This window comes from Mesitornis unicolor, unplaced genomic scaffold (assembly GCF_000695765.1).
Source record: "Mesitornis unicolor isolate BGI_N332 unplaced genomic scaffold, ASM69576v1 scaffold2314, whole genome shotgun sequence".
Lineage (NCBI taxonomy): Eukaryota > Metazoa > Chordata > Aves > Mesitornithiformes > Mesitornithidae > Mesitornis > Mesitornis unicolor.
The window spans coordinates 12,826-37,007 of record NW_010177823.1 but is presented as its reverse complement, the minus strand read 5'-3'; the positions used below and the strand labels follow the sequence as shown (position 1 = coordinate 37,007).

The 24,182-nt window shown below is 50.2% G+C and overlaps 1 protein-coding gene across 1 annotated transcript; it reads right to left on the bottom strand.

Annotated features, from left to right (window-relative positions):
- Positions 1-7,432: 7,432 nt before the first annotated feature.
- On the bottom strand, positions 7,433-9,300 carry TSPO2 (translocator protein 2). Its single transcript, XM_010182220.1, has 3 exons — positions 9,128-9,300; positions 8,615-8,753; positions 7,433-7,615 (listed from the first exon to the last, which is right to left on the bottom strand). Exons 1-3 carry the CDS (start codon positions 9,298-9,300, stop codon positions 7,433-7,435), a joined length of 495 nt encoding a protein of 164 aa, XP_010180522.1.
- Between the last annotated feature and the right edge of the window lie 14,882 nt (positions 9,301-24,182).

Sequence of the window (24,182 nt, the reverse complement as noted above, 5' to 3'; positions counted from 1 at the left end):
TCGGGAGCTAAATATGGCACAAAGCGGCGATGACAGAGGCTGGATGGGGTAGGATGACCCGAGGCTCTCAGATGTCGCCTCCTTCCCTCGCTTTCTCTGCGTCTTTTGAACAATCCCTCTTGCTCCCCTTTTAATTTCAAATTAAGTGACGACTTCACTGTGGGCGGGTTAAGCAGTAGATGGAAAATCCTGGAAGCCAGGGTAGCCGTTTATCCGGCAGTGTGACAGATAGCTGGCAAGAAGCAGAGCTGGCAGCTCTTCCATCTGCCTCCTTTTGCCAGTTTATTATATTGCTGACCTTGAAGGACCACTGTTTTGGCTCGGGCAAGAGAGGAAAGTTAAAAAACCCACAAACTTCATTTGGTTTGCTGAAAAAAACCACCTTATTATCGGTGGATGTGGCCTCACGGGCCACCTGAAGCATCACAGCAGGAGGGCTCAGAGACCTCCCTTTCCTTCCTCCCACTTGTCCATGCAGGGACCCTGCAAACAGGAGCTGAACAGGGGGAAATCTCGCTTGTTGAAGTTGGTGTCAGGTCGTACTGGTGTAAATGCAAGCCAGAACCTTCTCCCAAATACCTTAAAGTCAGCCTCATAATTCACAGTGGGGCGGTATCCACTGCAGGGCAGTCCCAAGTGCATGTGCTGAGCATCTCCCCATGGCTCTGTGTTTTTAATATCTGTTGAAAATTCAAAAAGCCTTGCTGTATTCTGTGTTGCTTTGTTTCTTTCTCGTTTTCTGATGCAGAGGATGCAGATGTTCAATGAGGGATTGCACTGGAGCCCGTGGTGGAGGTGTGATGAGAAGCAAAGTGTGAGTGGTTGAGCAGTGGTAACTAGGACTGGTGTGAGCCCAGGGCACTGGAGACATTTTGGGAAGATACTTCTTGGGGTTTTCCTGAAAAAATGTGGATGTACAGGTTGCCTTTAATACAAAGAGACACGAGAAGGGCTATGAAGATTTTATTGGCATGATTTTGAGATGTTTGGTTTGCTCGGCGCTGTATCAAGCAGATTTCTTGGAGAGGCTGTGGTAACTTAGGGGGATACTCGGGGGCAGTGTAGCTTCCACATGAGCTCTTAAAGGAGGGTTTTATGCTTTGGGTTGGAGGGTTTGTGTCTTTTTCTTTTTTCTTCAGGATTATGTGAAGTTCTTCGAGTTTCTCACTCTAAATTTAAATCACTTATAGTCTGTAGAAATCCCCTGGGAGCCAAGCCTAATGAAAACCTGAGTGAGGGTTTTCTCAAAGGCTAAATCCTGCTATGCCATGACGGCGAAAGCAAATGGAAAATGTGGAGCTGTGCAGAACGCGTGTTTTAGCCAGAGCGTATTGGAAATCGAATCTCCGGTATCTTGGCTTCTGCACTTACTTCAGAATCCAGCAAGATTTGGATAAATATGAACTATTAAGCCACAGTTGATTGAGGATTCGGTCTGTACTTAGTGGAAAACCTGCCCGTGCCTTGAGGAAGATAAACTGTGTTCTGTAGAAGCCAGAGAGGTGTGAATCCCTGCTTTTAGGCCAAACTCCGTCTTTGTGATACTGTTGTAGTCAGCTCTTTATAACTTTAGAGGGGTCTGCACCATCGCAAAGTGAAATAAATTAATGCAGTTGGGCAGATAATTTATTATCCCAGACAATAAATAGGTATCTAATATCTAATTTAAATACCTAATTTATTCTGCCTACTCTTTCAGCCCCCCTTGCTACCCACAGCCTGCTTTTCAGTGCTGCAATGTCCTTTATGGCTTTTCACTGGTACCATCACCGAAACACAGGGGTTCTGGGGACAGACCTCTGTGACTCCTGCACTGTTTGCTGGTAACGAGACGTTGTTTATTTGGTGACTGACACAGAGAGCGTTGTGACAAGGGTTTGACAAGTTCCCAGACATCCTATCCGTGGAACACACATCCTTCATTTTCACGGTGCACAACTTCATTTATTTTAAGCTTAAAATACTTTCCTGGAGGGCAGGTGTGGTGTTTTTCCTCTTGCATGGTAACTACGCTCAGATTCCGACCCCCCTGTCAGATTACTCTCACCTTTGACATTTCGGGCAGTGTTTTTGGGGATGGGAATCCTCTCTCAATGAGTGACAGCTTGTTTCCTCCTTACCCTCATACTTCAAAGCAGCATTCCTCTCCCTCTGACCCACTTCTCGTTATTTTTGGAAGCTCTGCACCGCGAGGGTCCCATCTTTCCTGCAGCCTTCAGCTTTCCCTGGCCCCTCTGCAGGGCTCCGGGCTGAGCTCTAATCTAATCTGGGGAATGTGGCACCGAGACTCCCCCCCTTGTCCAGCCCTTCCCCAGCTGCTTCACAGCTCCATCTAGGGCAGTGCACGAAATAGGCACCAACCACCCCCCCTGCGGCGTCCGCCCGCGCCAAAAATATAAAGGGGCGCCACCGAGCTGCTGTCAATCCGCCGTTTTGTGTTAGTCATAGAAATGAAAGCTTTGATCGGTTTTGTTTGGTTGTTTTTTCAGTGACCCCAGCTCCCCCAAAAGCCCATGCATGTGGCCAGGAGCGTGTGTGCGTGGGCCTAACGACCGCAGCCAGCCATGGGAGTTATTTTCCATCAGCTACTTCAGAGCCGGAGCCGGGGCGCGGATGCCGAGAGGTGCCAGGGATCTCACGTAAGGATCTCCCGATGGCACTTGGGTTAACTAAAATCATGTGCTTGCCAAGCAGCATTTTTATTGAGGTTTCCCTCCGCCCTCCCCACTGATTTCACGGTTTGTTTGGTTGACTGTGAATTTCGTTCTGCTCTGAGAGCCCTGCGCAGCAGAATCGCTGTTTGGACACAGAAAAGGCACAGGAGATCGCCTGTGGAGGATGAGAAGCAGCCCCTTGCCTTTCCCCATGGCACAAACCCAGGCTGAGGTTTCCTTCCCGAGCCTGTTCTCCGTCCCATGACAGATGCTTCCTGCAACATCTGGCAGTCTCCCTCTATATTAAAGGCCTGGCCTCGCTGTGTCGGGGCGGGGAGGCCGGGATGGCTGAGCAGAGCCAGGTGAAGCAATGGGGAGGAGGAGACTCCAAAGGCACCAAACCTGCAGGGAGATTGGAAGCGCTGTGCTGCGTGGGGACTCTGTAGCAAAGGTGACTGCTGACAAGGCAAGACCAAGGCAACAAGAAGCCAGGTCTGATCCTGCGTCCATCCACATCCAGAAGAGTCTGCGCTGACTTTAGAGGCATCTCTGAACAATCCATTGACTTCTTAAATTCCCTTGACCTGTCTCCCAGGCAGACCCATCCCCTGTTCCTCTGATTGCAGCAGGAGTGACTTTCCTGATGTTAAATGGCTGTTTTCCTTTCCTCATCACAAAGGGGCAGCAGAAGAGACCTGGCTGCAAAAGTCCTTGCCAGGAAAAGGAGGCTTTTATTGCATTCCCAGGCTGGAGGAACATTTTTGGATAGATGTGAGAGTGAAATAAGACACTGGCTGCGTGAGTCATGGCTCAGCCGTGCTCTCTATTCCAAGGGGACAGCTGGTGGCACTAACAAAACATCTCCCTAGATACATTGTCTGGCAGCAATCCCCCTCCTGCTTTTTCCAGCTGTAACTACCGCTACGTGATAAATAAATAAAGGCTCTGACAGTGATGTGCAGAGGCAGCTTTCCTCCCCTCAGCCCCTGCCCTGTCCCTCTCCTCCTGCTGCCAAAACTTAGCAGAAGGGGCAGGAAACGTTGGGTTTGGGTCTGACCTGGACAGGGGCTAGTGGCTCCCTGGGAAAATATCCTAGAGCTGAATTGAGCTGCAGTGCAGGCAGTGATAAGCGATGCTCTCACCTCCTCCTCTGCCTGATTTTCACATCCAAAGCCTGCACCTCCATGCCCTGTGGTCCCCAACCCTCACACACCCGGGTTGAAGGAGCCAGCACCGCCGGCAGCCACCACCAGTTAATTCAAAGCCCAACTGGAAGTTAATGACGGCTCCAAGCAGCACAACCTCCCTCCTGCTGGGCTCCTGCTGTGGTTTTGCCGGGAGCGGCTGCAGGGGAAGCTCAGCCCCGGCCCTGCTGCAGGTGCTCAGAGCCACAGCGGTTCCCATTCCGCACCATCCTGCGTCCACACGCAGCAGCAAATCCTCTCTAGCGCTTGACTCTGTATTTTAACATCCAGACATCAGCAAATCAATCGCAGTTCCTTGCTGCAGAAGCCGGGCTGTTTTCTGGAACAGTTGGTAAATTATTGAGTGAGGCAAGGCTTAGGAAAAGAGCCTGGACTGAAAGGCAGAAAGATGGGGGTTTTAAATGCACAAACATTGCATATCCAGCAGCCGTGGGATGTGTCCTTTGGGCTGAGATCAGATGCAGTGATCAGTTTAATAACAAATAAGTCTTTCTGGAAGGAATGGCTGAAGTTTGAAGAGAGGGATCATCACCAGACGTGGTGATCTGATGTGGCTCTTCTCTCTAAATGCCACGACCCTACAAAAGCTGTCATGAACACACGTGTTTATCCGAGTCACAGCTTGAACCCTCTCGGTTCGAGAGGGCAGGGGCTGATTTTGGTCTGCGCTGCACAATAAAACCCAGAAATTTTCTAGATGGCTGCCTGGAATGCCATTAAAGTTATTTTTATGCAAGGGGCTTTAGCGTATCTGTTTAAATAGCAAATCCACTAAATGATGCCTTAAATATTAATAGAAGAGGGTGCTTTGCTGCATTTAACTTTGTCAATTGATTTCAAGCTATTATGTATAGCGCATGGAGGAACATTTGCTATTTTTGCTGCCTGCAAGAAAATGCAAATAGCGAAGAGGAGCTGTTGGTTCACTTGTAGGTGGACTGGAGGGAAGAGGAACTGAAATGAAGACAAGAACGAGTCAGGCAGTCGCACCAGGGGGGAAAAGGGGAGGGCATGCGTGAAAATATAATAAAATCTATTACTCTTAAATCCAGATTTGTTTTACCTGCAGAAAAAGACGGAGAGAAGGAGAAAGAGGATTGATTTATGAAAGCTGATCGAGTGTGTATCCATAGATTTAATTAGGAAATGTTGTTGAAACTTTGCAGGTTAGAACCAGATCTAGAGTCACTCACCAACCTAAACGTGATTTAAATAATGCCCTTCCCCTTTTCCAAAGCAGAGATCGCTGGGAAGACTTGCTCTACTCCCCTGGCTTCACTAGATGGCTTTGCCATGCTAACTGGGAAAGAACGGCCATAATGACGTTCAGGAGCCCTAAATCATTCCTAACTCCACTGGATTGAATCTGCAGCCCAGATATTAGCTGCTTTTTAGGAAGAAATAATTTATGTCTTCCTGTCCTTTGGCGTGCGGCTTTCTGGAAGACACAGACGAGGCATCACTGTAAATAAGCTCGGTGGTAACATACGGTTATATTAAGCCCTGAAATATATAGGATTGTTGTTTTTAAAGCAGCTTGCAATCCTTCTAGTGCTGCTTGCAGTGCTCATGCTTTATAGCCCTACCGCTGCCTACAGCCGCTGCTATTCAGTGCCTGTTCATATGCAGCTTTCCTGGATAGAAAAACTGGGTCTGTGATCCTATCCCAGTGAACCCAGGGGCCAGACCAGTCCAAGGGCCATGTGGATCTCTGGTGTAAGAAAGGTGTAAGCGGGTTGCTTTGTCCCGGGGGCAGATTGCAGATGTTGGGATGTGCAGATCTGTGTTGTGTGCGTTCGGCTGGAAGGGAAAAATAATGGATGGGATCATCTGGAACAAGATATGTGAGCAAATTTTAAAAGGTACGACAGTTTTTAGCTGCTCCCAGCTCCTGGTATTTGTTTCTCTTGGCCCCACTGAGCACCCAGCGCTGCCATTGGTGAGAGCATCCCTACAAACCGGGCTTGCCGTGACTGGGGAAGGACCCAAGCCCCAGAATTACCTCCCTTACCTCAGAGCCGTGGCTGAAGCAGGATGGAGGAGCCCATCACGGGGATGCATCCACAAGTGAGGGTGTCTCTGCTGTTCAAGGACCCCAACTGAAGGAATCTTTGGGACCTTTAGGCTCGAAACCCGTGTATCCCATTTACCCCTAACCCAGGAATGAGCCTGGTACTGGAGCCCTGCAGAGCTTTGCTACAGATCCCCTTCCCCCTGGAGCCTCTACAAGCCATGGCCTCCAGACAGGATCCCTTTGGCTTTGGCAAATCTAGCGCCAAACCAGTAAACCAAGAATAAATCGGATGCATTTATTCTCCAAACAAAAGTGGCTTGGTTTTATTAAAAGCAAATACAATTTATTTTACATCCCCAGCTAAACCCTTCTACCCCCACCCTTTGCAAGTACACCCACCCACCTTAATTTACAGCCAGCTGCCAGGAAGAAGAGCCACCTATCAGTTCTCTTCACGTACATTGCTTCTATCAATTAAAAAATAGTAGTAAATATCTGTAGACAGCAACATCTACAGTTCACATTTATCAAAGGCAAGGATAAAGGATGGACAAGGGGTAGCCCATGCACTTTTTGTGTCTGATTCTGGCATAGCTTGGTCCCATTTCTCTGGAAATACTTGTGTTTTAGCCTTTCCTGGTTAATAATATTCAGGAATGGAAAGATGATGGGGTGGGATACCTGTGCTGCACCTGATAGACTTGGCATGGGCTTTTTGCCAACCATGCAATTACAACCTTCAAGGCAGCGTGAGCAAGCTCTTAAATTTTACAAAGTCTCTTGTGTTTTGTACTTAAAAAAATAACATTTTAAGTCTTTTCTTTTGTCAAAGGCACTGATGTTAGTTTTTTCTTTCGGATGAGAAATAGCACGCAGAGGTGGAAGAGAGAAATTTCCTCTTGGGAGCAGCATTTGCATTCTAATCATTGCTGCTTTATCTCAGAGCGTGAAACCCAAGAAGTGTGATCCTCCACAAATAGAAGTCAAAGTGCCTGGCCTGCTCTCGCTGGCAGAACAAGACAGATTGCTGCTCGCTCAGTAGCTGCCGGAGAAAAACTTAATGGTATAAAGCACAAACCAGGCGAGATACAAAAATGAAGCAACAGCACAAATAGCAAAAAAAATAATCAAGTAAGTTCCTAAAAATCGGTGTGCGTGAGTGAAGGGCATTTTTGTTTGGTCCTGGAAGAGGAGACGATGGGATTTAGCACCTGTGTGAACAAGTTCTGCTCTCTGGGGAATGGGAGCAGTTTTGACGCGTGTCCAGAGTTGCTGCTGTGAATTACGCTGGGATCACTCATTTGGCTATGGAGTTTGACCTGATAGCATTGAGGCCACCCTGCAGCTGTAGCTCCTACACCTCAGCAGCGCTGCAGAAAGAAAAATCCCACTTTGGGGATGCACGGTTACTTTAAAGGACCACATGGGTGCATGGGGCAAACCTCTCATTTACACACCCACGATGAAGGTGGAGGAAGAGGCATGGCCCCAAATGAATCCCCCAGATTTTCAGAGCTTGGTTCACATCGGCACAGTTTACTTTCCCCAAATTCCTGCTCTCATTCACTCTTCTGTGCCTGCTGCTCGGGGTTGTCCTTCCAGATGCGGATGGTGAGGCAGGTGGCCATGGCCAACCAGCCCAGGTAGGGCCCCATCAGCAGCACCGCCACCTTGTTGATGCGGTACCAGGAGCACACGGTGCCTATGGCCAGGGCGTCCAAGCACAGGATGTCAACCAGGGCCTGCAGCAGAGAGAGGACAGTGACCCTGGGGCTCACTTTTGGGAGCACGCAGCAGCCTCCCCCAGCTCCTCTATGAACCATCCCGCTAAAGGCAGTGAGATGGAATTGGGATGGGGGATGCTTAGCACTGAGAAGTCACCAGGAATGATCCTAAACCCTTGGCTCTGAGCTCTGATCAGGGAGATCTGAACGTATCACACCAGGAGCCAAGACTGATGTTAAATTGTTTTGTTAATTATCAAGTTCTGCCAATTAATACACTGTTAGGCTGCTAACGCCTGTGCAGACAGATCAGAAACACGCTTGTGTTAGCACTGATGGCTGTTATCACCTCACAGACTTTCTAAATGTACCTTTCATCCACAGAGTGACAAAACTCAGATGGAAACATGAATCCCACTCTGCACCTCCATCACCTGAGGTAGGCACTTTTTGAATATAGCACAAGTCCACCCCTTGTGCCTTACCCCTGTGCACATCCTCCCTGCAGGCTCTGCAATGCACAGCGTGTTGTATTTGCTCGATAAGCCATGCACAGCTAATATGACCCCCCACAGCTAATATAACCCCCTTATAGCTCATATAACCCCCCCCACAGCTCATATAACCCCGTTATAGCTCATTTAACCCCCCCACAGCTCATATAACCCTCAAGGATGCTAACTTTGCATCAGGGTGCAGGGTGTGACTCCCAGGAGGGCTTATCTCTCACCCCAAGCCCTTAACAGGGGGATGCAGCAGCTGGGCTATTGACTGCCCCATCTCCCACCCTGCTTTTCTGGGGCTGGCTATCGGCATGGTAAGAGCAGGATGAGGGGTGGAAGGGCCTGATACCATTGTCTAGAACCAGGTGCAAATATCTGAGCAAAAAGCTCTCCTTGCAGCTCTCTTTACAATTGCATAATGCTGGTTAGAAAAGCTCCTAACAGCCCCAAAACCCCTGGCAGGGACAGCAGCAAACAAGCCTGCAGCAGAGCAATGGCTGGCCGGATACGTTACCATCTTCAGGTTGCGGGCACCGAAGAAGAGGGGAGGCCAAGCCCAGTTCAAGGCCAGTTGAGCCCCGTAGAGGCCAAGCGGGACGATGGCTTTGCTGCTGCAGCCACCCAGGTCGTTCCATATCAGGTAGGAGGCGTAGCTGGAAGAGGGAAACCATCAGCATCCTGCAGTGAGCAAACCCCTAATGAGACCAACCCCTTTCCTGTAAGACTGTTTCACAACAGGGATTTACACAGAGCTGTATCTGCGTCCCTCGCTGCTCCCAAACCCATCGCCTGTCTCACACCTGCGTGGGGCAGCGGCTGGTTTTGGTATCTTTAGAAAGCCAAGTGTGGGCCATGTCCCTGGCCAAAAGCATCGCCCGCAGCGTGAATTTGGGGAACTCAGCCCAGAATTTGGCTCGGGCTGTGCTTCATCTACTGAGAATAAGCCTACCTGACATCTCCTGCTGACTGAGGTGCAAGGGATAGCCCAAAAGCAAATGGAAGAGTTCGAAATGTCTGCAGGACTTACCCCATGCCGGTGTACAGGACGGTCCAAGCAACAGTGAACATTTTTCGGGGTGGACACCACGAGGGTTTTTTCAGCTTCTCATACCACACAGGGGATACCTTGCGATTAATGAACCAGCCAAGGAAACTTCCAACGTGAGGCAGGACGGTAAAGCCCACAGTATAAGCCCACATCCTTCCTCGGTGGCTTGCAGTAGCCTTTTACCTGCCGTAAACAACAATAATTATCACTTTAAAAGGACATTTTTCCCTACTTTGATCTTTCAAGCTTTTTCTCTGCTTGCCCATATTGCACTTCAGTCTCTAAGGCAGAAGGTATTTATTTAAAGTTGTGTTCAACCCTGCTGCTGCCTCCCCTCTGCCCATCTCCCCATCTCTGAAACAGGGGTCGCGGTTACATTTTTCCCCTTGATCTACCCAGCAAAGTGGCTCCCTTCTGCTATTTCATGGCCTCTTACAATGCTCGCGGGGCAGGGTTCAGCTGAGGTGGTTTTATTCTTAGAAGACTGCAGTTACTTTTATCGTTCCTCCTCCCAATGCCCGAGTCAGCACACAAACTTTAATGTACGTTCACGAAGCTGTTACCGCTCCTCTGCGTGCTGTTCTGAATAGGAAAACCCAGACAGATCATGCCCAGGAACCGCCATCCATCCTGACTTCATCCAGGATTTCACCGTGGATTTTGATTTTAAACGAGGTCTCTAACAAGACCATGGATTTTTGCTTTAAATGAGGTCTCTAACAAGATGACACCCTCACAGCACATTTTAAGTGCTCAATGAACCTTGTTTAATCCTCCCTGTAGCCCTGGCAGGCAGAAGTGGATTCTCACCTCTGTAAGCAGCAACGCTGAGGCACAAAAGTAGTTTCTTAATTTGTGTTCCTCTTGCACAAGAGGAAGGAACCTTTACTTTACTAATTACGTTAAGCTCCCACACCAGGCAGCTGTGAGAAGGAGAACATCTGGGTTTTCTGTCCTCCTTCCTTTGGTCTCCGTATTCACCCGCCCTTTTGCTCCATTAAGGAATTAAAGCCAAATTAGGGCTCGTTGGGGATAACACACAAGATTCGCCAGGAGTTTTGTGCAATCAGCAGAAGCACAAGATGCACCTGAGCAAATGCGTTTGGGAAAGATGGGGTTTTCAGCAACGCAGGCACAGAAAATTCCCTCTCTCAGAGAAATGTCCCTGGGCCTCTGGGCGCCAGTTTGGGCTCTGTTTGGGGTTTGAATTCACAATTAACACTTTGCTATAGCCTGTGCTAATCGTTATTGTTATCATCATCATGCTACAAAGCATTATCTTTAGAAACGCACAGCGGCAGCGCGAGCTGATTTACACATCAATAACGAACAAATACCCCAGACACCATCTCGAACTAACGATTCCTTTACCAGACAATTTATGGCGCTATTAAAGTGTCCACGGAACCAGAAAATCAACTGAACGCCGAGAAAAATAAGAGCAGTTAGTCCCGCTTTGAAACTGTAACACAACACCAGCTGAGTTCGGGTTCCTCCACAGCACTTCAGAAAAGTCAGATGGGAAAAGTAGATTTTCCCCTCCTCCCAACTCCTTTGTAGTTGCCAGAATAACCTGATAGACCGCAGAGGTAACTGAGGGTTGAGAATAACACAACACCGTTATAAACCCTTATTTTGTCTCACAGCTGTTATAACTTAATGGGGTAGAAGCTGTAAAAACCCCTTACCTCTCTTCCTGCCTTTAAAGAAAAAGGCTTGGACATCCAAGGCCAGCCTCTATCTCCGATGCCGCTGCTCTACAGTGAAGGAATTGCCGGCTGAGTTTTACCTAAATAGCAGAGAAAGGGGTGTGTGTGCGTGCGGCGGTGGCTGGAGCAGATTACACAAGAGAGCCCACGTTTGGCAAGAATTGCAGGGGATTCGGTGGTGCTTGAGCAAGCGAGGGGAGGGCAGGGCCAGGCACCACCGAGAGGGGACATTGGGGGCTCTCGGCTCGGTTTGAGGACCAGCATCCTGTCATCGGTCAGAGGGGTCTGCATGGGATGGAGAGGTCCCCTTTGACCTGTCTGGGGGTGCACAGGGCCTGTGAAAACATAAATTAAAGTATAAATGAAGGTGGTAATTGTATAAGAGCATGTGCATTAGGGATCAGGTGTGTAACAGTGGGACTTGCGTGTGACTTACATGGATGGTGGTCTGCTCTGTCTGAGCGTGTCCATGGGTGACAGAAGGAATAAAATCATAGAATCATGTAGTCATAGAAAGTGCTGGGTGGGAAGGGACCTTTACAGCTCCTCCAGTCCAACCCTGCACTGAGCAGGGACATTGGTACCAGATCAGGTTGCTCAGACCCCATCAAGCCTGGCCTTGCAGGGATGGAGCCTGCACCGCCCCTGAGCAACCTGTGCCAGTGATCGACCACCTCATGGGGAAGAGCTTTTTCCTCATATCCAACCTAAATCTGCCCTTTTCCAGTTTAAAACCATCAGCCCTCGTCCTATCACTCCATGGCCCAGTGAACAGCTCTTCCCCAGATTTCTTATAGGCACCTTTCAGGTCCTGGAAGGTCGCTATAAGGTCCCCCTGGAGCCTTCTCTTCTCCAGCCTGAACAACCCCAACTCTCTCAGCTGTCCCCATAGCAGAGCTGCTCCAGCCCTTTGATGTCCCTGCCACACCAGTCCCCCCCACACCATTAAACACACCATTAATTAACCAGGTGCTTTCGGTGGTCGCCTGCACAGTAGCCTTTTGGCTAAAACTCACTGGAAACCACCTGAATCTAAAATAAAGACGTTACACAAGCACATTAAATGAAAAAGGAAAAAAAGAGCCAGAAATCAATTTCCATTAGGAAGCTGTCTGCAAGGGATGGGAAATTAAACCCTAATTTACTTCAGTTATGGGTCATTACCTGAATTTCATGGCCAGGGGCAGAATTGCTGGTTCCTCGCAGAATGCGGTATTGCTGTTATAACACTGAACCAACGAGGTCTTCTGCTTTATTGGGCTCGGGAGGAAATTATTTTTGTGTGGGAGGAGAAAGGAAGGAAAAAAAACTGGCGTGAGGGGACAGATTTCCAGCCGGCATAAATCAATGTGCTGCTGTTGCGGTGCTGTGTTTATACAGCGAAATCGCCACTTGGGAATAGCAGATGCAGCTCCCATTAATCAAGCGGGGGCCACCTGCGCGTCCTTTCGGAGCCTGGTGCTGTGTGTGATTTTGGGAACTTCTGTTGGGCAGCGATGCAGCAACGTGTGCGGCCGAATGGTTTCCATCGGGCAGGTTTCTGGGCAGCGTTGCCTTCACTGGGCTTTGACAACTCGGCCAGAAAGCGAGCGGGTTTCTGGTTTGTTCATTGTAGGTCAATGGTTTTTAGCTGCTTGTATTTATTTCCTTGGGCTTGAGCACAAACCCATCATTGCTGGTTTGCTTGGCATGTAGCAGTTGTGTTCCCAGGCTGTTTTAGAGCCTAATATGCTGGAAGAATTAAAAATCAGGGGTCAAATCACAGAGATCTCGGTGAATCTGTGAGGCTGGAGATGATGCTGTGTGACTGGGGAAGAGCGAATGCAAAGAGGAAAGCAAATAGCAGAGGTGATTACAGGCCCCAGAATCATGTATCCATCCTACTGGGGCTTGAGAGCAAAGGAAGGGATGAGTGGAGACATGGAGGGATGGGGAAAGATGGGGTAATGCGTAACTGGGACTTTTTAACAGGGTAAAAACCCATGCACAGCACAGCGAGATGCGTGTGCGTGGTCCAGGCCTCCCCTGGGGTGCAATCACATCCCTGGGAGGGAGCAGCCTGCAGTAAACCGGAAAGGCTTTCTCCAGCCCCGTGTTGGTTTTCCTCTGTTACCACAGATTTATGTCTCAATATTTCTGCTTCGGATCGTTTTACAGTAATACACGATGAAGTAATGCTACCTCCTAGTAAAATCATTTCTGTACCATGACTCGGTGTGCTTCTGTTTATTAAAGTAATATTACTGCGGGGTTATAGACCGCACCACAATGTGTTCTCGTGAAAGAAAAGACATGGGAGAGCTGAGTTACACAACTGTGTTTGTTTTCTTCTTCTTAGCAACCTTTGCACGTTGTCCCAAGAGGGCCTCGGTCTATGCAAGATTAATTGCTCAAATATAAAAGCCCTGTTAACCTGAATATATTATTGAAGCCCAGCATATTTCAATCTGCCCTAGTTTTGGAAATAGAGATGCCGGGTCAGCTCCCGGCATAAATCTGCAACGCTCCTCGGAAGCCAGTGGAGTTTCTCTGATTTACATGGGCAATAAAGTTGTCCTGGTTTGTCTGGGGCTGATGAGAGCGCAGGTTTGGGGCTGCAAAGGATGTGGCAATGGCCGGGGAGGAACCTTGGTGGCATCATCTGAACAACCCAAACCTGCAACATAAACCAGTTCATTTTTCAGTATGAAAAGCCATTTTAAAAAATCCTCTGGTTTTATTTCTAGTGAATAAAAGCTGATCTTTAGCCTTTAAAAGGTTTCTGTTTTGTTGAAATATGGGAAGATACAGGAGTTTACAGCCGGTCGCTGGTTCTGTCCCCATGTGGGCAGAGGTGGCCTTGAGTGGGTCAGCACAAGAGCTCGCAGCCCCCCAGAACTTGGCTGTGGGTTGAGCTGAACTTTGCAGTGTGAATTTCCACCCTCTCTCCACCAGAGGGGATTTTAAAACAGATGTTTCTTAGGATTATAGTCCAGTTTTCGATATAATCAAGAGCACTGCCTGTGGGATGCTGCTGTGTGATGCACAGGGATCCGTTCTCGCTCCTGGCTGATCACAGGAACAAACTCTGCTGTGAGATGAACAGCACAAAAGGCTTCTTAATATTTTAGGGCTCAGCCTTTGATTTCTCCCTGCCCCAGGCGCCCCCCAGCTCTCCCATGGCTGAGATCCCCACATCCTGCAGGGCTCTGTTGGAGCCCGGTGTGAGCGGAACGGCCAGGCTGAGTTTTGAGGTAAATTCTGAATATTTGAGCCTCTCATCGCGCTGCTTTTCTCATCGGTGGCAGAGCTGCCTGCGTGTGATAACCATGAGGGGAATGGTTGGGTCTTATCTGAGCTTGCACCTCAGCAGCCAGAGGAATAAATTTTAACGGGCGCAGCTCGGCGCCTTCTTTGGCATTAGGAGCCGCTCAGTGCGGGGATAGGCGGGTGATTGCAAGCAATTAAGCCATGCAGCTTAACGAATTATCGCTCTCTAGCTGAGCCTCTTTAATTAAGCATGCACAGGCCCAGCCCAGCACTAATGTGCCATCAAATATTTCACCTTCAGCTCCCGTGACCAGTAATACCTGCTTTACTGGAGGACTGGGTAGCGCTCATCCCCACCACGTCCTCCACTGGTATTGCATGGAGCACGGTGGGATGCTGGTATCCGGCACTGGTGGTACCTGGGGATGTGTGGACGTTTGGTTTTTTTCTCTGAGAGTATTCAGCCTTTTTCTCCAAGAAAAAAAAGCAGGAGCGATGGTACAAAGGCACTGTGCGGGTGTTGTATTGCAGTGGGTTCAGCGTTATCACAACTCAGCTGCTCGGTGATGTCTCACTAAGCCATGATCGCCACGCTGCTGTTAATGTCAGGCTGGGGTGTCGGGTTTAAAGGGAGCCAGAATAATAGTGTGCACAAAGGGTTTTATAATGCCTTAATATAGCACTTCAAAATGCGTTTCAAGGTCTTTCCTGCGTGCAGAGTTAATTGAGAAAAGCTATTGCGGTTTCAAGTGATGCTCTCACTTAAATCAAGTTCACTTGCATGGGCTGATGTGCTCTAAATTACAGTGGGGCAGGTTTCCAGCCAGGAAAGGCTCTGTGGTGTGGGCGTGATGTGCACCAGGAATGGAAAAGCTGGGGAGAGGGGTTTGCTGCGGGTATTTTCAGAGGAAATCCAGAAGCCGAGGGGCAGCGTTTACCTCCCTGAGTCTTAAAAAAGCAGCAGACTGGCTGAGAAACTTACATTTATTAATATTATTAATTATATATTAATAGACAATAGCTTTGCTGTGCTTTTAATGGAAATGCCCCTTTTACTCACAGGGAAAACTTCAGTGGCTGCTTCTTTTGGATCTAAATATTTCTTTTCTGAGAGCTGTGAATCTGTCAAAATGCATCAAAACAATGCTTGGGGAAGCTTTTGTTGGGAGAAAAAAACCTGTGTTTTGTTTCTGCGCTTCTTCAGTCGTAACAGAAATAGGAAGTGAAAAGGCGAAAGAGCACAGGGACTGGAGGGAGATCCTAGCACAAGGTAAAGGCTGCAGAAAAAAGCAGGGTTTTATTAAAGGAAGAGAAACCACAACATTTGGAAGATGGGATGAATGCTGTGGTTTTTCATATATTTGTTCCGAAGTGCGGATCTTTTCATTGAGTTAACAGCTCTCGCCTTGCTGTTGTTCTCACTTGGGACCTCTGCTTGTCGTGTTGTGAGGAGCCAGTACCAGGCGCTTTATTTTTGTCCCCAGATTTAGAGAGGTGCCAGCACAGCAACCACTGCCTCCTGCAACTGCAGCCGGTTGTGAAGGGGAGCGGATGCTCCACATCCGAGCGTCTTCTGGGTCAGGACAGCAAATGGATCCCAGAGGAATGGGGATCCATTCCTGATTCCCTTCTCTGGTGGCTTTTGGGGTGGGTTCCTCAGCAGTTGGGGTGGTTTTTGCTGCGGTGGCTTTGCCCTCGGTGGTGATGGTCCACACGAATTCACCGTGGCGGAAGCAGGAGGAGTTTTTCCCCTGACAACATCTGCATCAGTGGGTACCAAAGATGGGGATGCAGCAGGAGTAACACTGCTTGCAAATAACAAACTCAATTGCTTTGAGGGCAAGGCTCGAAGTCTGAACCCGCTGCAAAGCACCAGCGTTTTGCTGGTTTTGCTGGTCCTCCCTCACTCTCATGTGCCTGCTGCTAAAAATGACTCATTTCTGCTCAGAAAGCCGTCCCGCTGCCTTGATGAGGCCGTGCTGCCCAGTGTCTAAGTGGTAGCATTGCTTTATTCTCAAGGAGAAGCAGCTGAGCCGTGAGCACGCGTGGTGCCGTTGTTTAGCTGCGGCTTTATGCAAGAATATCGTGAGGAAAAATGGGTGGTGGAGCATCTTGTGCTGCCGTAGAGTTCAAAGTCGGTGTCATCGGAGCCACCTCATCCAGTTTCAGCTTCCTGACCTTTGGTGCGGGCTCTGCAGAGAAAGAGCAGGACAAACCCCCTCAATCACGGTGTAAATCCCCCCAGACGAGCACCATCAGCACATGGAAAATGCCAGGGCGCTTCCCTCGACTATTCTGGTGAACAAGCTGACGGGCAGGGGCATGGTTCAAGCAAATGTGAGGGCATTTTTGGAGAGAGGGAATTCTGGGTTAGAAACGCAGCTTGTATAAAGGCTGGTGGAATTAGGAAACTGAATTTATTGCTCCCTTTGTGCTGAATCAGGTCTTTTAACTCTAAAAGAAGAGGTTCCTCCTTTTACAACAGCGGGCATTGAATTACTGCAGCGTTCCCCACAGCCATCTGATGATAAGGGTACGTGTAAATGGAGTATTGAGTGCAGACGTGGGATTGCTCTGCCAGAGCCCTTGATGCCTGGACAGGCTCCAGCTTTGTGGCTGCCAGGAAAGCGGAGCAGAGCCCAATTTCATACGTGACAGACCGGTCACGTCTGCAGGAATGAGCTCACCCCATAGTCTGACATGGTTTAACTGGGTTTTCTCCTCTTCAGTTTGCCCAGACCACCACAATTTGCTCAGGGAATAAGGAACAGCTTGGAGAAGAAGCCACGTTTCTGGCTGCCAATTCATAGGATGGGGAAAAATACCCCTGCTGGCTTAGGAAACTGCTGCAAGCTTCATCCACAAAAAGCAGTGGGAGGTGCTGGTGCCAGGACATGTCCATGCTGGGCTTTTGCTGCTGCTCGTGTTCCCCTCTCAGCTGTGAGATTCGTTCCTTGGGTTTGTTTGTGCCAACGCAGCCAGGTCCTGTGTGGGATCCCAGATACGGTGGTAGGAATGGTCCAGGAGATGAAGGGATGGGGATGAGCCCCGGGGAGGAGACACATCCCTGAGGTGGCAATGGCAGCTGAGTCAGGGGCTGAGGACCTGCAAGCGGCCAAATGAAGTAAACCTGCTTCAGAGCCAAGGAGTTTTGGTTAAAAAATTAACATAATAAAAGGAAAAGTGAGTTCTCAGCTCCTGCCCCCTCTCAGTTCACAGCCGGGAAGTGAACCAGAAAACCCTTTCTTTCCACAAAACTCAGGCGGCTCAGACTTTGACCCAGTTTTGGAGGTAAGGTGCTTGTCTCAAACACCAGCTCCAGATCTAGATTGCTGCCGGATCTTGGATTCTGGTTTAGGGTCAATTCTTTTTGAATGGCCAAAGGCAAATACTTCAATCATATTGTGGCCTTAATTTGGGGTTTTTTTGGTAATTTAATTACGAGCTTGGTCTGGTTTTGGGGCAGGACACAAAGTGGATTACAGGAGCAGCTGGCTCTTTAATTAGAGCCGTTTAGCTCCTGTTAAAGTTTAACCTTCACTTGCACAGAGCAGCAGCGAGGGGCAGAGCGGGTTTCGTGTGCGTACCCAGGTATGCGCAGCGTTGCGTGACTGGGAACGCGCTCGTCCTGCTCGAATCCCACTGCAGCCATCCCAGAGCAACCAACTGGTAACTGTGTCACACGGCTGTTTATAGAGACTGGGGCGTAAATATTTATTTAGATTCCGATGTTTAAGCTGCCACTGGCTGATGGTGTGGAAAGCCTGAGCCCCCACTCTTTCTACGTTTCACTTTATAACCAAAGCCTCATCTCCTCTCCTCCCAGCCCTCCCATACTCATTCCCCAGGGTTAATCCTGCAGAAATTGGGCATGGCCTGGGTTTGGCGCCTCCAGCACCTTCTGGTCTTGGATCCTTTTGGCAGGCACCCTGTGGCCCTCTCTCCTCCCTCATTTTAACTGAGGTGGAAATTGCAAATCCAAGCACCCAGAGTGTGTGAAGCGATGGCACGGAGCTGTCACCGCTCCGACTCGCTTGTGGTGACGTGGGATGGGACAGAGCCACGGGTGGGAGCTGTGGAGCCACTTGGATTTGTCACTGCGCTGGCTGAGCGGTGCCAGCTGTGCTCTGTTTGCTGCCAAGGCAGAGCCAGCCCCGTCCTAAAGCCACCTCTGTCGCACCGCAGAGAGCCACAGGAGCCATAAATCCTGCCACTGCACACCCCTCCTTCTCCTACCCAGAACCACAGAGCCTCTTGGAGGGTGGGGACAGCGACACTGGGAGGATGCTCCGTTGTCACCAGCAAGGACTGATGGAGACAGCATCTCCCTGCCCTACTGCAGGGGCTTCCCCATGCCCAGTGCCTCCCACCATAACCAGTGACCACAGACTGGGACTCCAGGAGGAGGATGCTCCAGGCTGTAGTGACCAGTGCTGGAGCTGGGAAGGCATCAGCAGAAGTGGCTGCAAGTGGGGATTACTGGGGGTCATTAGCACAGGTGGGGGGTGTCTGTACTCATTAGCCAGACCTGCTCATTAGCCAGACCTGCTCATTAGCAAGGCACACAGGCCCTGCAGTGGTATTAAAGCATCCTGTCCCATTATCACTTGCTTTTTGCCCCCTATTATAGATACAGGAGCTGCTGGCATCCAGAGTGGTCCTGCGTGGGCTCAAAACTCAGGGTCCCATTATCACTTGCTTTTTGCCCCCTATTACAGATACAGGAGCTGCTGGCATCCAGACTGGTCCTGCGTGGGGTCAAAACTCAGGTAAGAGGTGAGGTTTGTCCTTGAGCACAGGGGAGCAGCACAGGAGAGGGAACAACCCAGGGCAGCTTGGTACAGCTCCTGCTCTTGTCTTGGTGTGTAAAAGTGGCTGAAAGCACCATAACCTGGGTGTCTGGGCTGGGATTTGGGAAAGGTGACCTAAGACAGCGATGGCCACAGGAGCCCCAGGTCCCATCTTTGTACCAACCCCAGTTTTGCTCAGCGTGAGCTCCCTGTGCACTCTGCTTTAGTGAGCAGCACCTCTTGCTGCCATCCCAGCACAGCAAAGTGGTGGCACCTCCCCGTCTTGGGTGCGTTGGGGTTTTCTGATAAGAGCCTCTGTTTCCCTTCTGTTTGCTGGGCTGTTCTATGGCAGCTGTGAGCCCTGTTGTACTCCTCTGTAATGGACTTTTCCTTTCCAATTCCCTATCCTTATCATTTCCTGCTCCCAAGACCTCAAAGATCCTTCACTGCAGCGGGTGCTTCTACATCCCTGCAGTATTTGCTGTAAAGCTGCTATTTTTTGGGGATGGCAAAGCTTCAGCAGCAGATTTCTGTCCCTAAACTAACTGGGACTAAATAGCTTATGCAGAGGAACCTATACCCAGAGCAAAGGAGTACAGATTCTGGAAGAAAACCCTCAACGCAGCCAGGAAAAGAGCTTGCACTCCATGTACCATTTTTATTTTTCACACATATATATATTACATCATTTTAAAACAGAATATTTGTGAATTAAATGTGGTTTTTTTTCAGGTAAAAACAACCCACCATGTCCCACACAGCCCCTTTGCCTGCTGTTTAAAGCTGACCAGCACTGGGAAGAGGCCTGCAGAGCCCGTTCCCCATCTCCCTACTGGGACAACCGGTGGCCTTCCTCTCCTCCTGCCCCCAAAAAGAAAAGGTGAGCACCAGTTCCCCGCTCCAGAGTCAGTGCAAAGCGTGTTCATTGCTCCATCATTTACCACGTCTCCTTCCTGCAGCGCTGGGAGGGACTGGGGCATCCTGGAGGGGTTGTGGAAGGAGCTGTGGGAAGCACCAGGCACTTTGATACCGTAAAAAAGCCAAGGAAGAACCAGGATTAAGTGTGATAGCGTGGCTTCAAGTATCTATGTGTAAAAACCATCACCCAGAGACCCACAGAAGGCTGTCACCACACCTGACCATTAAGGGACTGGTGTATCTGGGGCACTGCTGGCCGCTGCCAGCCTGAACCCCAGCGTTTGATAGGGATGGCTCAGGTTTGGCTCATGGTGTGAGGAAGAGCTGGAAAGGAGACCCCTGACAACAAACTGGGGGCTTGGGCAAGTACCTCCATCCAGAGGGGAAGAGCTGGGTGAGGGTGGGAGTGAAAAATACCCTGACAGGCTCAGTAAATGAGATTCTTCCTTCACACTCTGCCCTTTTTTCTAGGCATTCATCGTAACCTGAATGAAATCTCTCTCCTGGAGTCATCTCCTATACAAAGAAATCTTCTCCAAAAGGAGCTCCCCTTTCCTCCCTGCACCCCTTGGTCTGTAGAGAGGCACAAGGACCCACAGTGCAGAGCTCGTGGTCCCCACTGAGATGCCATCGGCTGCCCTCACTTGCATCCCAGCACTGCCACCACTACCAGGACACCCTGCACCCCTGGGGTGAATCTCAGCCTTCACTGGGTGCTGGAACCATCCCATCTGCTGGTCCTGGGTGAAAGGAATAGCCCAAATCTGTCCCTGGCTCCTCTCCCTGCCCAGTTTAGGAGTGGGCAGAGCAGGCACTGGTACCGGTGGGTGCAGCCAAGCTATGAGTACCACAGAACCAGTCCTTCCTCGGATGCAACCCCAGCTTGGGTCTCTGATGCTGAAAAACCAGCATTGCTTGCTCAGCAGCTGTGCATTGACCCCTGCAGCTACTTCATAGAAGGGTTTTGGTTGGAAAAGACCTTTAAAATCATTGAGTCTGACCAATTTGGGTTGGGTTTGGGTATCCTTGCTTTGAGTGGGGACTGAGACTTCCCAACCCAAATGATTGGGTGAACGATCCTCTCCTTGTGAACACCCACAGCAGAGCTTTCTCCTCATCTTCTGCCTTAATTTTCCAGTTGAGGGTTCCCTGCTTGGCAGGGGAAGAAGCCAAAGCGCTGGGGTCAGCCCCAGTAGCACCAGTGGCTGGGATGGTGGCAGCAGGGACAGCCTGCTCCAGCACATCGGATGGGTTTGCTTTTGCATAAAGGTGGTGGTTAGATAAAGTTTATACTGGTTAAAAACATTGTAGGTGATCAGGGCTTTATCCCTGCAGAATAAACGGGCTGACTCAGCCCTCTAAGGGAAGTTTGGGGTGTTTTAGGGATGTAGTTTTATACAGAGCTCTTGCTTCTAGAGCAGAGATGTACTCTTTTTTTGGTAAAAATCCCAGAGCAAAAGCCCTCTGTGTGTAGTTGGGATGGTCTGAGGTGCCTCATCCAAGCTCTGTCGAGTGAGGCTTTGAGGTAGAGATCTCTGGGGGGGACCAACCCTGCAATGAGCACCAGCTTCTGGGGGGCTGAGCCTTCTCACCTTGGTCTGCTCTGAGCCCAGCAAATCCAACCCTGCTTCAGCCTGTTCCTGCCGCCCGAAAGCACCCAGTGCCTTCCCCAGTACAAACCAGTGATGCCTGCCCTGTCCGTGGGTCAGGACACAGCTCTGGGTGTGCAGACCCCAGCTGATGGACACTGAGGTCACCCAAAGAGGGGGACATGGAGGGGTCTTTCTGCCCCCCTCGGAGCCAGCACCCAGGTAACTGTGCCCCCAATGCTGCTGCCATTGGGACGGGACACAGCACTACAAACCAGTTCACAGTCCCAGTTCTCCCAGTTCAAGGTTTTTTCCCCACTTGGTACCCAGTGCCAGGAAGGCTTGGAGACAACACATCGATATCCTGAGACAATCCTCCCTGCAAATCCCCTGAGGAAACAGATGAAGTGGAAACTTCCCTTTGCTACAGCACCTATTTCAAAAAGTTCCCTTCTCTGTCCTGCTCTCCCACTTCACTAAGGCTCGATCATCTACCACAAACCTGAAAACCGCTGTTTATTTAAAGTCTGCCAGCTTTAGAGCTGAATTTGGTTTTCAGGGCGAAACCCCTTATCTGGAAGAGGAGAATAAATTACGAGCAGTATGGCTTTTTGTATAAGCAAAAGTTATCTCCGACGTGTTAGAGTTCTCGGGGTGCGATGGTGAAGTAGTGAATAAAAGCTGATAAACAGTTTTCTTTCCAAGGTCCTCTGCAAAAACCCTGCTGGAGACACGACCAGACCAGAGGACAGTGAGAAGTCAATAACGAGGCTGATGAAGAGCAAAGAGCAATTAGCAGTTCGTTTTCATCGTGGCAAAAAGGCTCCATCTGGTGGTGTTTTCACCTAGATAAGAAGGTAAGGGGAGATGGCAGAGGATGCTGAGTCGGTTGGGCTGCTTCACAGTGGAAAAAGAGTCCTCAGATCTCAAGGAAATGGCAAAGAAACTCGAGATGGGTGAACAGGGGGGCACGACGGTGAATGAAGTCGTGTGGATAAATGCAAAGAAGTAATTCCTGCACGGGGACAAATGAGCTCGGTGGGCGTTGAGCTGAAAAACCTGAGCAAGGAAAATCCACTGGAGATTTGTGCTGCTCAGCGCAGATAAAACAAATAAAGCAACCGAAACAGAGATATCTAGAAGAGGAATATTGCAGCAAATATTTTAATGCCTTTCTATTAAGCACAAGCCAGGGCACTCCACTGGGGAAAGGGAAACTGCGGAAGCAGTCAGGGTCAAAATGATAAGCAAAGAAAAACCCTGATATGAAAAGTTTGCTATTCTTATAAGAGGCAGGAGCACGAGGGACGTAAGTGTTATAAAATTATGGCTGGTCCTGCTAAGGCTGTGCAGCTGCAAGGAGGAGGATGCCGGTGTCCTGTCCCTGCTTGGGCAGGATGTGTAGGAACACGCTTAAACCGCAGCGAGGGATAGGCACTGAGGGGGGGGAAATAAATCTGAAGGTAAAAATTAAGGTAAGAGTGGTGGGAAAGCCCTCAAGGATGGGGGCTCGGCCTCTTCGGGGCTATGATTTTGCAACCCCTGTTGTGCTGGGTGCCACCCCAAAGGGCTCTGTCTGCGTTGTCCCCACCATGGGACCTCCGAGGCCCCTCTGGCTCCCCCCAAAGCTGCCTGACCCGCGCTAGGACATGGGTGGTGCTGGAATAGGGCGAGTTCGGCTCAGACGGAGCCAGTCACAGTCTCAAGCCTTACAAAGTGACCTGGAGTCAAAAGCGCTGAGCTAAACCATGAAGTCCACGCTGGGGCGCTCTCCCTGTTTTGTGATAGTCAAAGATTTGGGGGGGGGAGAGCGGAGCCTGCTTCCCTTCCCCAAATGTTGTGCTCAAGCATTAATCAAGGTCAAGTCATGTCCCAAAGACCCTGTGCTCGGGAGAGACTGGGTCCTTCAGCTCCAAAACACCACAGCATTCACCAGGGCATCCCTGCACCATCCTGCCCAGCTGAGCTCAGAGCTGATGGAGGGATGGTATGCAACTCCAGTGCCTCCCAGTGAGACCAAAGGAGATCAACTGGGCTGCTCATTTGCCAGCATCCAGGGCTACTGAAGCCCCCAACAGAAGTAGAGGCAGGGCAGGCTGCCCTGAGGCACCCCATAGCTTTAGTGTTTGGAAACCTCTGAGCTCAGGGAGGGCTGAGGGGGCTGCCATGAGAGAGCTGCAGGGCTCCAGGCATCACCTCAGTCACCCGAGGACAGCGTAGGCCTTTCAAAAGGGGTAGGGATGCTGGGCAAAAGGGAAGAGAAGGCTCAAGTGCTTGGGCTCAGGAGCAGAGGGAAGGGGAAAGCAAAGCCCCACGTGGGCCTCCTAATGCTGGCTTGTCCCCCCAGTGACTTACAGGCTGCAGGCCCTCTTCAAATGGGCTCCAACGAGCACATGGGGAGCTCTGCACCCACCCCAGGGAGCAGACAAGGCGCGCGCAGACCCCAGTGCTGTCACAGCGTGGTTGTTCCTCCAGACCCTGGGCTCCAGTGTCTGTTCTCCTGCCTCGCTGCTGCAGAGCGATGCTGTCCCCAGCAGCTGCGTGAGGCACAAAACAGGCACCGAAATTGAACCTCCCCCCGTCCCCGCTTCTCTCCACGGCTCCTGGTGGTGTTTCCAGCAGACCCCGGGCCCTGCAGTGGGAGGGTCACAGGTCCAAGCTGCTCTCTCGGGGGTCCCTTGCATCCCCCCCTGTCCTGGGAGACGTGAATGCAGAGCAGAGATTGAAGAGAGAGAGAGAGCTTGGCCGGAACCCCCCCCAGGCTCTGCCCCCACGTCCG

What these genes read in the sequence shown, in the direction of transcription:
- TSPO2 (XM_010182220.1), bottom strand. Translation starts at nt 9,300, where the DNA reads ATGTGGGCTTATACTGTGGGCTTTACCGTCCTGCCTCACGTTGGAAGT. An exon ending in GTCCTGTACACCGGCATGGG is followed by an intron (nt 8,754 to 9,127) that starts GTAAGTCCTGCA and finishes TCCCTCTTCCAG; the next exon opens with CTACGCCTCCTACCTGATAT. An exon ending in GTGCCCGCAACCTGAAGATG is followed by an intron (nt 7,616 to 8,614) that starts GTAACGTATCCG and finishes TCTCTGCTGCAG; the next exon opens with GCCCTGGTTGACATCCTGTG.